This window comes from Heteronotia binoei, chromosome 13, assembly GCF_032191835.1.
Source record: "Heteronotia binoei isolate CCM8104 ecotype False Entrance Well chromosome 13, APGP_CSIRO_Hbin_v1, whole genome shotgun sequence".
NCBI classification, from domain to species: Eukaryota; Metazoa; Chordata; class Lepidosauria; order Squamata; family Gekkonidae; genus Heteronotia; species Heteronotia binoei.
In genome coordinates, this window is record NC_083235.1 from 12,630,537 (window position 1) to 12,646,197 (window position 15,661).

The 15,661-nt window shown below is 49.8% G+C and overlaps 1 protein-coding gene across 1 annotated transcript in view; it reads right to left on the reverse strand.

Annotated features, from left to right (window-relative positions):
* HUWE1 (HECT, UBA and WWE domain containing E3 ubiquitin protein ligase 1) overlaps positions 1 to 15,661 on the reverse strand; it is a 159,811-nt gene that overhangs the window by 106,982 nt on the left and 37,168 nt on the right. The window contains 9 exon segments of the mRNA XM_060252849.1: positions 1,421 to 1,597; positions 2,599 to 2,656; positions 9,551 to 9,669; positions 9,671 to 9,763; positions 10,427 to 10,518; positions 12,291 to 12,468; positions 13,261 to 13,367; positions 13,596 to 13,676; positions 15,261 to 15,362. Of these exon segments, the coding sequence (XP_060108832.1) occupies positions 1,421 to 1,597; positions 2,599 to 2,656; positions 9,551 to 9,669; positions 9,671 to 9,763; positions 10,427 to 10,518; positions 12,291 to 12,468; positions 13,261 to 13,367; positions 13,596 to 13,676; positions 15,261 to 15,362 (1,007 nt within the window).

The following is a 15,661-nucleotide window of genomic DNA, read 5'->3' on the forward strand; positions in this document are numbered from 1 at the left end:
AGTCCCATATTCTGCAGCTTACGAATGCCCCGGAAGAATTGCAACGCAGTTGCGTTATGGTGCTATCTTCCTGATATCCAATTCATAGGTATAAGGCAGGGGTCGTCAAACTGTGGCCCTTTCGCACATATTGCGCGGCTCTCAAGGTCTCAACCGCCCCGTCAGCTGACTTGGAGAAGGCATTTCTCTCTTTAAATCACTTCTCCAAGCCAAGCCAGTTGGAAGCTTGAAAAATGCATTTAAAGAAGCTTTCTTTCCATCTCTCCTTTCTTCGTTCTTGTCTTGTGGCTCTCAGACATTCTAACGTTTATTCTATGTGGCTCTTAGATTAAACAAGTTTGGCCACCTTGGCATAAGGTATAAAAAGGTAAAGGTCGTTCCCTGTGCACGCACCAGTCTTTCCGACTCTGGGGTGACATAGCATTACAACGTTTTCATGGCAGACTTTTTATGGGATGGCTTGCCATTGCCTTCCCCAGTCATCTACACTTTCCACACACCCCCCCCCCCCCAGCAAGCTGGATACTCAGTTTACCCACCTCGGAAGGATGGAAGGCTGAGTCAACCTGGAGCCGGCTACCTGAACCCAGCTTCGGCCGGGATCGAACTCTGGTCGTGAGCAGAGCTTAGGACTGCAGTACTGCAGCTTTACCACTCTGCGCCACGGAAATAGTTTCCTTCCCTTTCTCACTTTTTAAATCGTTCAAAATCGGGTAGCTGGACAGCTCCAACTAGGTGCTAAAACTGAGGTAGTGGCCCTCTTCTGAGTACATACAGAAACATTCTATGCGGATATTCTTCAAGGAATGCTGGGGGGGGAAATATGCAACAGAGACCTTCAGCTTTATTTCCGAAAAGGCCTATTTCCCTGTCAAGTGGCTCTGGGCCCTCCACAAGGAGACAGCCCACCACGTTAGCTGCAGTGACGGGGGCTTTTTTTTTGTAACTGGAACACCTTTGCCTATTAGGCCACACACTCCTGACGTAGCCAATCCTCCAAGAGTTTACAAGGCTCTTATTACAGGGCCGAATATAAGCTCTTGGAGGATTGGCTGCATCAGGGGGTGTGGCCTAATATGCAAAGTAGCTCTCCTAGAATTCCACCCCTGCATATTAGGCCGCACACCCCTGACGTAGCCAATCCTCCAAGAGTTTACAAGGCTCTTCTTACAGGGCCGAATGTAAGCTCCAGGAGGATTGGCTACATCAGGGGGTGCGGCCTAATATGCAGAGGAGTTCCCGCTACAAAAAAAACCAACGCCCTGGCAGTGACACAAATAACAGAAGCTTCTAAGCAGATGCACTTGGGGCGTGTGGGGAGTTAAAAGAGGAGGCTTTCCAGAAGCTTGTGTGTAAGGCCCAGCTGAGCGGCAGCGATAGTTACCTTCTGGAAAGGGAAATGTTGTATTCTCCTCCTTACCAATATCGATTTGCAGACTCCGGCTACGGCTTGGCAGGCCGCCGAGGTGGGGAAATCTATGGGGAGGTTGGGCAGGCCCAAGATGGTGACGAGAGGCAGCAGGCCCTTCTGGTTCACAAACTCCTGGCAGTGGTCGTCCGTCGTGTTGTTGCTGAGGATGGACTCCACAAATTTCATCTAAGAGAGGAAACGGGGGTGTGGGGGGGGGAGGGATGATGGAGGGACAGGGGAAGGGAAGGAGACGGTTAACTTTCCCTGCAACCTAAGAAGGTGAGTAGGAAATTGTTCGAGGGGCAGAGAAAAGAGCTATGGGGCTCAAAGGAAAGAGCCTCTGTGGACAGTAGGACCTCAGCTGAGCGCCACCCTTTCCCCTCAGCACACCCTCCGTTTGTGAGATGGCCGCACTGAGGCCGGAGAAGAAATTTCTGGAAAGTCTTCCAGCCTACTGTCCTCTGGGAAGACGTGAAGCGCTAAGACGCCGAAGGAACATGAAAAGTCAATTCCGCTTCAGTGTTCCAAGATTCGTTTTGAAGAACAAGGCATTGCTCCTAGCAGAATTAGCCGAGTCCCCCACTATGATATCCCTTTTATTTTTTAACTGGCAGGCTAATGAAGTGCCTTTTTCTTCTTGAATTGTATACAACCATCGCTTTTTTAAATTGAATAGTTCTCTTCAGGGCTTTTTTTTGTAGCAAGACCTCCTTCGCATATTAGGCAACACACACACCCCCCCGCCCCCCACTGCAGCCAGTCCTCCTGGAGTTTACAGTAGGCCCTGTAAGAAGAACCCTGGAGGCTCTTGGAGGATTGGTGACATCAGCGGGGTGTGGCCAAATATGCAAAGCAGCTCCTGCTGCAAAAAAAGCCCTGGTTCTATTCCACATTTGGAATACTGGAGGGTTTAAAAAAAAAAAATTAAAAATCCTACGTTCCTGAAGGTGGCCTTCAAAAAGGGGTACAAAAAAAAGGCTCTAGGGAAAAACTGATCTGTGAGCCTCCAGCAACAGGAGACAGTCTTACTAATTCCAACAGCGGTGCAGGAGGCTGAGGGTGGTGTGGGGAGGAAGAGGATGCCGGGTGATACAGGTCTGCAGGCATCTGAAGTCCCCTCCACCTCTCCTTCCAGGGCCTGCCTCCCAGCGCCACGCGCCCACCGCCCCCAATGGTAGAGCACTTACCACATTGAGGATGTAATCCATGAGTGGGATGGGTATCCGTTCCTCCGTGCCGACCACCCTGAAAAGGGAAACGCCCATTACCTTGAGCAGTCCAAGCCTTCAACGGGGCTTCTGTCCCCTCAGGGAGGCACAGGGGGCAGAGAGGTGAGCTTAGAGCCAAGCTTTCCCACCCCAAAGGCTACCCGAGGCATTGTCCTGCGGCCGCCAAATGGCTTCTTCCGCTCCTTGTGAAATGGGAGACTACTGGAAATTTCCGCTCGCCCTTAAGCCCAGTTAGGCGCGAAAGATCCGAGCTCCTGCATCCCAGGATTTTGTGCAAAACGCCTCCTGCAAAAAGTCCCCGAAACGGTACGCCTGACAAGCTGGAATGGCCGCTGGTTCACCCAGCCTCTCCCGACAAAAAGAAATCCGGAGGGGCGGCCCTGCGCCAGGGCTGCGGCAAAACCGCGCCTGAGGCCGCCCAGAATGCACCAGGGTGGCAGAGGTGCCAGCGTTGGGGAAGAAAGGCCGTAACGAGGCAAGGAGAGGCAGTGCTGCCCATCTTGGCCGCTGGCCCTTGGGCCGGATTAAAGATGGGAGCGTGGCAGAGGCCGTGAATGGGCAACCGCCGGGCCAGGCGCCATGGAGTCCTGCAGCAAAATGGAGTTGAGGAGGAGGAGGGAGGGGACGAGGAAGAGCCAGGCAGTGACGTATCGGGCATGCTCGGTGCAGGATTCAGTCGGGGGAAACGAAGGAGGGAGGGAAGAAAACCTGACGCAGTCAGGGCAGGGCTGAGTAGAGATCTCTCCAGGCCCACCGAGCACCTGCCACACGGCGACGGGTGAGCCAACAGAAATCTGGCCCTGCGCGTTTGGCCAGAAGAAACATGGCCGCCTCCCCGGGGTTAAGAGAAAGTTTTAACCGTTTCTCATCCGCGTGCGCGCAAGGAGGTCCGACTCCTGCTCTTGACCGGCAATACGAACACGGAGGCGGCTTTATTTCAGAGCCGTCTCCTCTGCAAACAGGGGCCCAAAGCCAGCTGTCTGTGAGCCCAAGTCTCCAATGTTTCCTCCCCCCCCCCCGGTTATGAAGTCCCACCTTCCCCCCTTCCAAAACCATCGTGGTATCTCCGGGCCAGCTGGCTCTGAATTCGGAGCAGCGGCTTCCCCTCTGCAGCACTCACCCCACAGCACAACATCACAAAAACAAACCATCCAGCTAGGAGTGGATGGGGTTAAAGAAACCCCACTGACAGGAAACTTCGGAGTTCACAAGTTTACAAAGAAACAGCTGGCAAGCGATCAGCAGCAGAGGGAGAGTTCTGCCAAAGGAGCTTGGCGCCAAGAGAGCCTCTGAGCGGGGCCTTCAGCTGCTGCCGGGATCGGGGTGCCAAGGAGCAAGCAGAGCGGCGCCAAAAACTGTTTAAAGAGGCCGGCATATAATCCTGCCCTGAGCTGGCCCAGCAGAGAAGGCAGCTGGGCCTGAAAACCGGTTCCTTCCCTGCTTGGCCCGGGCTCATCGACGTGATCTTGGCTCGCAGAAACTAGCAAGATGCAGTCTCCTCTCCCCCCCTCCCCGGCCCCCTCTGCTAAGGTCTCTGCATTGACAGGGTTCTGCCGGCAAAGCTATGGAGCACCCACAAAAGCCTAGCTAGTGATCTGCCTCAATCTAGGCCGTGCTTATGAAAACAGCACATTAAATGCACAACAGCGTCTGGAAACTTTTGCAACAAAAGCACTCCTCTGTGCATACACACACACGAAATGAACAAAAGGCTCATCTGCCAAATACACTTCAAAGTGCCACAGGGGACAGCAGCAGTGGCTCCCATGCCACTCACATTTACAAAGCTATTACATGTAAGCACTCGAATAAAACTGGACATCTGGAAGAGCTGCCACCCCCACCCCCCATGCTGGTAAAGCAAAGCCTAGCTCCATAGATGGCAAGGTCATCAAACTTGTGGTAGGATAGGCCACTGGGCCCTTGACGGCTCCCCAGAATGGAGAAACCACCTTGTACCGGGATTCTATTAGATACCACAGAGTTCATAATGCAAACAATATGGGGAGGGACGGTGGCTCAGTGGTAGAGCACCTGCTTGGAAAGCAGAAGGTCCCAGGTTCAATCCCGGCATCTCCAACTAAAAAGGGATTCTATTAGATGCCAGAGTTCATAATGCAAACAATACAGGGGAGGGACGGTGGCTCAGTGAGAATATCTGCTTGGTAAGCAGAAGGTCCCAGGTTCAACCCCCAACATCTCCAACTAAAAAGGGATTCTATTAGATACCACAGAGTTCATAATGCAAACCATATGGGGAGGGATGGTGGCTCAGTGGTAGAGCATCTGCTTGGAAAGCAGAAGGTCCCAGGTTCAATCCCCGGCATCTCCAACTAAAAAGGGAGTCTATCAGATACCACAGAGTTCATAATGCAAACAATATGGGGAGGGACGGTAGCTCAGTGGTAGAGAATCTGCTTGGTAAGCAGAAGGTCCCAGGTTCAATCCCTGGCATTTCCAACTAAAAAGGGTCCAGGCAAACAGTTGTGAAAAACCTCAGCTTGAGACCCTGGAGAGCTGCTGCCAGTCTGAGTAGACAAGACTGACTTGGATGGATCGAGGGTCTGATTCAGTATAAGGCAGCTTCATATGTTCATCTTTTCACTTAAAAGGATCAGACAGAAGATGAGGCGAAAGGCCTCAGGCCTGAGACCCTGGAGAGCCGCTGCCAGTCTGAGTAGACGATACTGACTTTGATGGACCCAGGGTCTGGTTCGGTATAAGGCAGCTTCATGTGATGTTTCATCATTGAAAAGAATAATCCCCACCCCGACCCCACCAAAAGCTTGGGCCTTGATGGGACAAGCAACCAAATGCTGCATTACATGAGACAATTTGGGGGGGGGGGGGCAGAGGAGAGTAACAGATATTTCAGATATTTGCGTTCTTGCTGACAAGTGGGTTCCATTCAACATCACTATATGTCAAGCGCATGTAACAATCAGGATGTGACTGGCAGGGAACTGAGATATGGGTCCTCTGAGGAGGAGGAAAGAAGGGGAAACCTCTGATCAAAACCTCTCCCTGGATTCTGCATCAAGACAAAAAGATGGGGGGACAGGGTGTCGGGATCTTCCTTGACCTTTTTATCATCGACCCCCTTTTTTTTGCTCCCATCCCTGAAAGCGCAAAATCGTGCATTTGGGGGGGTTCCTTCCTGGCCAGGCAGCCTACATCTCGAAAACACTGGGGGTGGGGGGCCCTGAGGGGCAACGGGTTAGGCAACACATGCCCCAAGAGGGACCTCTGATGTACTAATAATTCCAAAGGTATCTGTGTGAGCCTGTAGCCACAAAATAAAACAGCAGCCCAGTGATCATATACATGAGCTCCAGATGATACAGCTGATGTTTGGTTCTGTGACTGAGCTGAAGGCAGAATCGGTGGCTAGATCAGGAGTGGCCAAACTGTGGCTTGGGAGCCACATGTGGCTCTTTTACACATCCTGTAGGGCTCTCAAAGCCCCCACTGCCCCATCACTTCTCCAAGCCAAGTCAGCAAAAAGCTTGGAGAGTGCATTTAAAGTCAAAGTTGTTTTCTTTTCACCTCTACCTCCCTGCCTCATCTATTTGCTTTCTTTCCCCCCCTTCCTTGTCTTACACCTCTCGAACATCTGACGTTCATGTCTCGTGGTTCTCAAAACACCTGACATTTATTCTATGTGGCTCTTACGTTACGTGAGTTTGGCCACCCCTGGTCTAGACTGGTTGCAGGAGATGGTTCGAGTATTAGTCTCTACTAGCCGGGACTGTTTTAAGCAAGAAGGTTTGAGGTTAAGGGGTTGCTTGACAGTAATCACCCCCCCCCCGCCCCGAATATCGTTATTTCTAACGTCGGATTTATGTCCATGAACAACATGCTAAACACCAATGCAATCTACCACATGAGACTGAAAGCCAACTCAAACAGAAGTATTGGGGGGCGGAGGGAATGCTCAGGCACCAACCAGGGCTGCCAGACTCAAGAGGCACTTGGAGATTGCCTGCTGTTACGACTGATCTCCAGGCAATCAAGATCCACCCCCCTGGGAAAAATTGTGGGTGGAATCAATGGCATTATACCCTGCTGAGATCCCTCCCTCCCCTCCCCAAATCCCACCCTCCACACCGCTGGGTATTTCCCAGCCCAGACCTGGCAACCTTAATGTTAACTGGTGAAACTCCTGGGAGTGAACTGCTGCAAACACCCTCAGTCCCTGAACATATGCATGGATAGCAGTGGAGGTAAAAACCCATCGTGGATCTCTGAAATCAGTGAGTCACAGAAGGACCGTACCTTCTTTGGTGGGCAGGGATTAGACGGCTGGCTCTAATTGGGCAGCACGTTTTGAGAGGCTGTGAACCAGCAGCTGGCAGAGCTTGAGACTAAGGAGGGCTAGCTAGCGAAGAGGAAAGGGCAACCAGTTTCCCCTAGGCCAGCTGTTTTATTTCTGGGAGGTCCACTGCTTCACAGACTTGCGGGGGGGGGGGGGGGGGGAAGCATTTGTCCTGGTTCCAGGAGCCAGCAGAGAACACACCTTTGTGCAACAGAGCAGAACTACATCATTTAAGCCAGGGGTGGTCAAACCACAGCTCGGGAGCCGCATGTGGCTCTTTCACACATATTGTGTGGCTCTTGAAGCGCTCACCATCCTGTTGGCCAGTTTGGAGAAGGCATTTTAAAGTCAGTTGCTTTCTTTCCACCTCTCCTCCCCATCTGTTTTCCTTCTTTCCTTCCGGCTCTCCAATATCTGACATTCATGTCTCGCAAACTCACAAACATCTGACGTTTATTCTGTGTGGCTCTTTTGTTAAGCAAGTTTGGGCACCCCAATCAAAGCTGTTCCCTTGCCGTGCCAAACTGCTTGACGAGTCAAATGAAGATCGCCCTTCTTGCCCAGAGATTAACTCCTCTGGGCCGAGATTCGGGGAGGGAGGAGATAAGGAACCGGCAGTATATCACAATAATCCTCAATAGTTCAGTGGCTCCCATTTTCCTCCTGCTTCAAGTCAGCATAGCGAAGCACAGGGAACAGCTGCTAGGGAATTCAGTAGAGCATGTGCGGATACCACCCCCAGCGGAGCTGTTTCATTGAAATTCAGGAACAGAGAACTATTTAGTATCCCTGTAGAGGCAGCAGAGGTTATAGGATTCTGTGATAAAAGGCACTGGCCAAAGGACAACTCTTGTGCTATGATTCTGGGGCTTGACCAGTAGGATAATTAAATGGTTACAGAAAGAAAACTGAATTGCAGGATGACGCCTGCTGTTTTCACTCTTCATAACTTCCCCTCCAAAACCGTTCAGGAGCCAAAGTGACCAACTCAACACGTGGGCATTTTGCAACACTGCGACTTGCTACATGGGACCACAGGGAAGCTTCAAACACTGCAATTTCTCTGATGCAGAACAAACACCATGTAGCCTAGCCTATATTGCTAAATACAGCCTGTATTGCTAAACGTATGTCTGAGTGCAATTTGTTGCGTACCGGCTGACGAGCCAACAGGCCCGAGAGCTACCTTGTCCACGCCCAAAGCCTGCTTCCTGTCGTACACAGCCCCCTTAATGCCTTAGGATACTCAAAAGAAGCCAAGCTCCTTTACACAAACTATTTCAGTGCAAAGGTTCACTTTTCCCCCTTTGCATGCCTGATTCGCTCCCCTAGAGCTCACACCATGTCACCAAAGGCATGGAGGTTTTCAGTTTTGCGGGCAGCTGCCATGAAGCGCAGGGGGCCACCATTATCTAAACCAGGGGTCCCCAACATGGTGTGGTGCCTTGGGGCACATGGTGCCCACCTAGGTATTTTCAGAAAGCAGGTGGGGCCTGGTAGGCTCCTACCCAATAGGGCAGGGATGTCGAACTCATTTGTTACGAGGGCCGAATATGACATAAAAGAGACCTTGCTGGACCAGGCCATGTGTGGACCTATTTTAAGACTACCTTTACTTTTTTTTTTTTAGCAGAGATATAAACTTTACAGACAAACACAGTTAAATATTTTTTTTTAAAAAAACCTTAAAACATTAGCACTTGTGGGTCTTAAAGGTGCTTTCTTTGTATCTCTTCCATGAGATCCAGGCAAGTGAGCAAAGGAAGCTCTGGCTCTTTCCTTCCTTCCCCCAAGGGACCAGGAGGGGGAGAAGCCTCAGTCAATAGAAGGAAGAGAATCTTGGCTCAGTAGCTCTGCTGTGTGATTGAGAGAGCCTGACAAAGCAAACCCTCCCTCCCCGCCTTCATCCCCAAGGGAAGAACCTCAGCCAATGGAGAAAATAGATTGTGTGATTGAGCAAACCTGGCAAAGCAAGCTGTGATGCAGAAGAAAGCAAGAGAGAGGGAGCAGGAACCTGACACCAGCCAATTGTTCGGGGGCCTGATAGGAGCCCTCTTGGGGCCTGATTTGGCCCCTGGGCTGCATGTTTGACACCCCTGCAATAGGGCTTTGGATCATCCATTGAAGATCTGATTGGCTGTGCAGACAGCTGCCACTGTAGTACTGGTTTTGCTCTGACTTCTCCCTTTTGGTGCATTTTTAATATTTACTTTACTCCTCTTGTTCCTGACACTCGGGCTTCCTCTGAGGGTGTGGTTGGTTCTGCCTCCTACGGTGGCCATTTTGTGGGGGCACCTACCATCCTGTGTCAGAATTCCAACCGCACCCACTAGCTCAATCCTGACCTAAAGCCTTCTTCTTAAGTTCATGAAACCATTTCCCCAATTCTCTTTCAATTCTCCTCATGCTTCTCCTTTACAAAAATAACTACCTGGCTTCTTTGTGAGGTATACACCTTCTCCCTTACTCTCTTCCCCTTCAGGCTGCAGCCCTCCACCAGCTTTTGATAAGACCGCCAAACGCACAAGATCTGTTCCCTTCTGGCCAGCTGAAGGATTGCCGTGAGCCACCCTCCTTTCACCCTCCGTTACTCACTGCTGGCTGGCCTCTGCCTCACTCTGCTGCGTGGCGTTGAAGCTCTGCATGGCTTGCACCTCCTCCTCCTCTTCGTCCTCGCTGGAGGCTTCCTCGGCCGCGTGAGTTGAGCGAGGGGGGAGGAGCAGTGGCCGTCCCGTCCGCCTTCTGGATGGAGGGCTTCTGGCAGATGTACTTTGGGTCTCGGCCCAGGTTGCAGATCTCTTCCAGGAGCTGCAAAAGGGCACACGCAGGTTGGCACGGGAGAGGTCCTTCTCAGCCTTGTAACAGTGCCGTGTCAGCAGCTGGCAAGTCAGCACCGGCAAAAGCCCCGTTCAAAGGGGAGGCAATAGCTTAGGAAGGAAATTGGGAGGATCGAGTGGCAGGGAGCTTAATCGCACAGCAAGGACTTGAAGCACCGTGGGCTACCATTATCTAAACCAGGGGTCCCCAACATGAAGCGTGTCTCCGGAGATCGTCCACCAGGCCGACCAGCACCATCTACATCCCATGGGCAGGGCAGACTGGAAGGGATCGAGGATATCAGTTTCCTCCAAAAAGACCTGGAGCTGCGTTGCCACCGCCTTCTCCATTACCTTGCCCAGGAACGGTAGAATTGCTACTGAGCAGTAGTTAGTAAGGAGCGTTGGGTTCAATGATGGCTTTTTCAGGAGAGGGTGAACCACTGCCTCCTTCAAAGTCCCTGGGAATGTCCCTGATAACAGGGATGTAGTTTTACAGATTTTGTAATTATGATATTGGCTAGTTTGGATGTGGTTTGTTTACTGTTTCTGTAAGGTATTTTTAATGTTGTAAGCTGCCCAGAGCCTGCTTGTGGGATAGGGCGGGGTATAAATCGAAAAATTAAATTCAAGGACTTCCATACTGCCCCCTTACCTTAATGATGGCTGTGGTTGCGTCTGTCTTGAGCGTGGGCTGGTGCCTCATGAGCTCGTCCACGGCGCTCCCGAGATTGGAAGCCGTGTCCCCTAGAATGAATGGGGCGGTGGATTAGCTACAAGCATTTTTATGCACTGGATAAAAACCCTGGACTTTCCTGGTGACCTCTCATCCATATACCAGGGGTGGCCAACGGTCGTTCTCCAGATTTATTTGCCTACAACTCCCATCAGCCCCAGCCAGCATGGCCAATGGCTGCGGCTGATGGGAGTTGTAGGGGGGGGAAAAATCTGGAGAGCTACCGTTGGCCACCCCTGCCAAATACTATCCTGGGCCACCCCTGCTTTGCTTCCAAGACCTGATGAGATCAGGTTAGCCTGGGACATCCAAGCCACGGCGTGACTAACACTACTGGGCTTCATTTAGCAGTAAAAAGAAACAACAGCGAGAGCTTCATCTCCACCAAGGAATTCCGAGAGCTCTTCCTAACCGGAAAGCCACTGAAAGCCAAGCTTTTGGTACTCGTCACAGGTTACTGCCTCCCTCTCGTGCATGGCCAGTGTGTGGGAGTAGGCGAAGGAGGCAGCCGCCGAGGGCGCCACCCTCCCCGACCCTGCTGGTCTTCAGCTTGAAATACATCACACTGCACAGGATTGCCTGAAGTTATTTGTGTACTAAAACTATTTTCTGCTTGAGAGACAAAACCGAAGATGGACGATGTTGTTCTAACAATTTAAAAAAAAAAAGATTAAAATTTAAATAAAAGATATTGGAAGATAGAAGAAGATATTGGATTTATATCCCGCCCTCCACTCCGAAGAGTCTCAGAGCGGCTCACAGTCTCCTTTACCCTCCTCCCCCACAACAGTCACCCTGTGAGGTAGATGAAGATATTGGATTTATATCCCGCCCTCCACTCCGAAGAGTCTCAGAGCGGCTCACAGTCTCCTTTCCCTTCCTCCCCCACAACAGTCACCCTGTGAGGTAGATGAAGATATTGGATTTATATCCCGCCCTCCACTCCGAAGAGTCTCAGAGCGGCTCGCAATCTCCTTTCCCTTCCCGCCCCCACAACAGACTCCCTGTGAGGTGGGTGGGGCTGGAGGGGGCTCTCACAGCAGCTGCCCTTTCAAGGACAACCTCTGCCAGAGCTATGGCTGACCCGAGGCAATTCCAGCAGCTGCAAGTGGAGGAGTGGGGAATCAAACCCGGTTCTCCCAGATAAGAGTCTGCACACTTAACCACTACACCAAACTGGCTCTCCGGTGCATTTACATTTAAACATGGTAAATTAAAAATGTTAAAAGTTTCAGGTTTTGTGTTCTCTATTTTTCCTTTTTTTTAAAAAAACTGGGGGTGGGGTGGGGGCGCTAGTATGAGTCTTGCCACTTGGGAGAAGAGTCCGTACAAGCCAGAACATAACTGTTATTATAGTTTGGTGTGGTGGTTAAGTGTGCGGACTCTTATCTGGGAGAACCGGGTTTGATTCCCCACTCCTCCACTTGCAGCTGCTGGAATGGCCTTGGGTCAGCCATAGCTCTGGTAGAGGTTGTCCTTGAAAGGGCAGCTTCTGGGAGAGCTCTCTCAGCCTCGCCCACCTCACAGGGTATCTGTTGTAGGGGGAGAAGATATAGGAGATTGTAGGCTGCTCTGAGTCTCTATTCAGAGAGAAGGGCGGGGTATAAATCTGCAATTCTTCTTCTTCTTCTCCTACAATCCTAAACTAAATTTAAGATAATGATTGAATCTGTATCATTTCCTTTCTTTTGAGGCGTGTATCTAACACAACCTTTCCCTCGCGGCTCAAAGCTTTTCTAGGAACCTTCCCTTAGGCCTGACGGGTTACGTGCGAGATACTAACCGAGCGGATCCGAACTGCGGCGCCTCCGCATTGCGGGCAGGTAGTCGGGCGAGAGCAACACTTTGAAGAGGCGCTCGAAAGGCTGACACTGGACAAAGGATTGGAGGCCACGAGCGTTCAGGCAGAGGGCACTGAAGACATTGGGGAGAGAACCCAAAACTTCCCGTGTGGCAGGAACCTGAAACATCAACAAGGTGACCATCTTATAGATGGGCTACACACAAAAAGCATAAGTTAACCTTGCATTAGCTTCAAAAAATTGGGGGGAGGGAACCTAAGACATAATGCCGGCCCATTATGGGTTACAGTGTTACAAAAATGCAGTGAGAGATGGCATGAAAGGGACCCATCCTTATCTACAGGCGGTAGGATCAGACAGAAAGCAAGAGATTAATGGGACAGAGGAGATAAAATTATGGAGACAGAAAAATAGGCATAGTTTTAAAGTGGAAACTGTGGAGGGAGGCAGAATGGAAAGACTGAGAAGAAAAGCAACGGAGAAGGAAATGCAACACAAGCCTTTCAAAGTCATTTGGCCCTTCTCCCCTTCCCACACTTTCATCAGAACACAAAGGATAGCATCAAAGGAGAAAGTTGAAAAAACCCAACAAAAGCACATGTTTAGAAGTGACGGAATGAATTACAACCATCAGGACAATGGAGCTCCCAGGACTTAACCGAGATATTGGGTTTATCTCACTACACATCCTAGCATCATTCCGTTCTATGCTGATTTGCAGCTATTCACAGGTCTTCTCAATCGTCTTCACCCAGTATTAGCTATATTTACTGCCCAGTTACTTATGCATCTTGATACTCATTGGTCCCTCCTGGCAGCACCTGGTTGGCGGCTTCTGCCTCAATGTATCAGAAGAAGTGTGCGCTTATACCCAGAATAAAACTTTTGCTGGCCTTAAAGGTGACACTGAACTCAAACTTTACTAGGCAGATGCAACCAAAAGACACTCACATCTTTGATAAGGAGCGCGTGCAACATGACATCTGTTAGGCCGTTGTCCTGTAGGGAGGACAGCAGTGAAGGCTCTTGGAACACGAAGACCGTTACCACCTCAGTGGCTGGCGGGGGGGAAAAACATACAATGAGGTCATTCAATGGCCAGGTACAAGCCCTCCTAGGCAGGGAAGGGACCCTGGGAGCTCAGATCAGGTACATCACATGCCCGCTTCGGGCATCCCACGCTCTGTAAGTGCCACCTCTCAAAGACAATGAGGGTTATGCCAAGGGGCACATGTTCCAGAAAACCAGGGGTATATGTTACAAATACCACACCCAGAGGCACATACCAAGCAAGAAGAGTGATGGCCCATAATATTCTGCATTGCTGATGATGTGCTTCAGAGAGGTAGGCAGAGAGCCATCCATCACTGTAAAGAAAAAGGAAAGATCAAACACAGAAGTTCCGCGTAACATTTTAAAACAGACATCCGCCACCTCACGTACTCCGCTAACACATGCTGAGACTCTGAAGCTGTTCTTGGTGAGTTTGACGACATGCAATTTGCTTCATTTTTATTACTTAGCAGACATTATTCTTAACTCTGGAGACCAGAACCAGGAACAGACAAAGATTTACTATTTATAGTTTGTTCTGGCTCTAGATACTCATGAGAAGATGCAAGGGTACTGATATCAGCCTTACTCTGCTGCTGTGAGATTTCAGTAAGCCCTGCCCTATACACCTGCACTTCACGAGGGTAGACAACTTGCTATGCTTTAAAAAAAGAAAAAGATGAGCAGCTCAGGAAACTGTATCCAAGATAAGATTCTGCAAGCTTTCCAAGCTCCCACAAAATCACAGGACACACAGGGCCCTACTTTTACACCCCAACTTCCTTTTAGTAGTAGTTAAAGGAAACAAAAGCAGGAAGAGAAATCCACACAAAATTAAAGAAATATTCTAGAACACTCAAAAGTTTGGCAAGAAATCCATAAACAGGATTTCTAAGTATTTCAATTAATGAACTTTCAACTAAAGCCACCTAGAAAAATGAAAGAGTAGAGTGCAGGTTCTTTTAGGGGGCTTAAACCCCATAATGCCTACCCGCCTACCTGAAGGACCGTCTCTCAACCAGCTCCCGGAAGAAGTGCGGGCCTTGCGGAGCCTCGAACAATTCCGCAAGGCCTGCAAGACCTTCCTTTTTGGGATGGCTTTCACCTAACTGAACGATTGATAATTCGCCTTAAGTGATTCCGCCATAGTATTTACACCTAACAGAGTAGCACTAGGATTGTTAATTTTAATTGGAATGTTTTTAAGTGAATGTGATTTCAAAACCTGCTGTATAATTTATTGTATGGATCGATGTTGTTAGCCGCCCTGAGCCTGCTTCGGCGGGGAGAGCGGGATATAAATAAAATATTATTATTATTATTATTATTATTATTATGTACTTTTTTGAAAACAAAGAGCATTTTGGCTTTTATAGAAAGACCCGTCTTTATCTGTTCACGGTTCTGGTCTCCAGAGTTAAGAATTCGCAGTTTTGAAAAAAAGATATATTGGTGTACTAATTAGGGTAAGCAAGTGTAGTTAATGTGCTGAAGCAAAAAACCAAACTTTATTTGCAAGGCCAGAAACTCTATACCGAGATTCTATGCAATTTGTTGCTTGAAGTGCAGGCAGACCTTAATACGAGAATGAAAACCTTCCAGAATAGCCACGCTCAGTGGTCTTCCAGCAGAAGATGGATGGCCCATTGGTCAGTAGTGCCCTTATCTGGACTTCCTGCACTGAGCAAGGAGTTGGACTAGATGGTCTATATGGACCTTTCCCAATTCCAAGATCCTGATTCTATGGCCTTCTCTTGAGTAGCTCCCAATATTTATAAGTGCCTACACAGCTAAGGAGTGAACTGGTCATTTCAACGACCAAGCAAGTTGAAAGAAAGCTGCCCTGAGAACCACTGGTTTAGCAGCCCATACACGCAGATGCCCTTGGGCAACCTCACCGTGGCGTATGCCGTCTGAGAAAGCTGGGTCTTGGATGGCCTTTTTCAGGAAGTTCAGCATAGACTTGAGAAGCGCGGCCCGCTGAGGGATACACTGGACCCCTGAAGGAGAGAAGGGATGGGAAACTGAATCAGTGAATGCTTTCAAGACCACCACAGCAGCTCTTACTCCACCTTTTCCAAATAATTTTTCAAAGTTGACATAATACAATGCACACAGCTAAACGGTTACCAATGTTCTCTACTGGCATGGATCCAATCATTTGGGCATGAAAGGCATGCAGACCTTCCGCTGTGTGCCCTTCTTTTCCTGCAGCCTCTTCTCTCCCCCCCAAAAAAAATCATCCCGGGGGTTGCAAGAACTATTCAGAGAAAAGGCTATGCAGGTCGGTGGGCTGCAC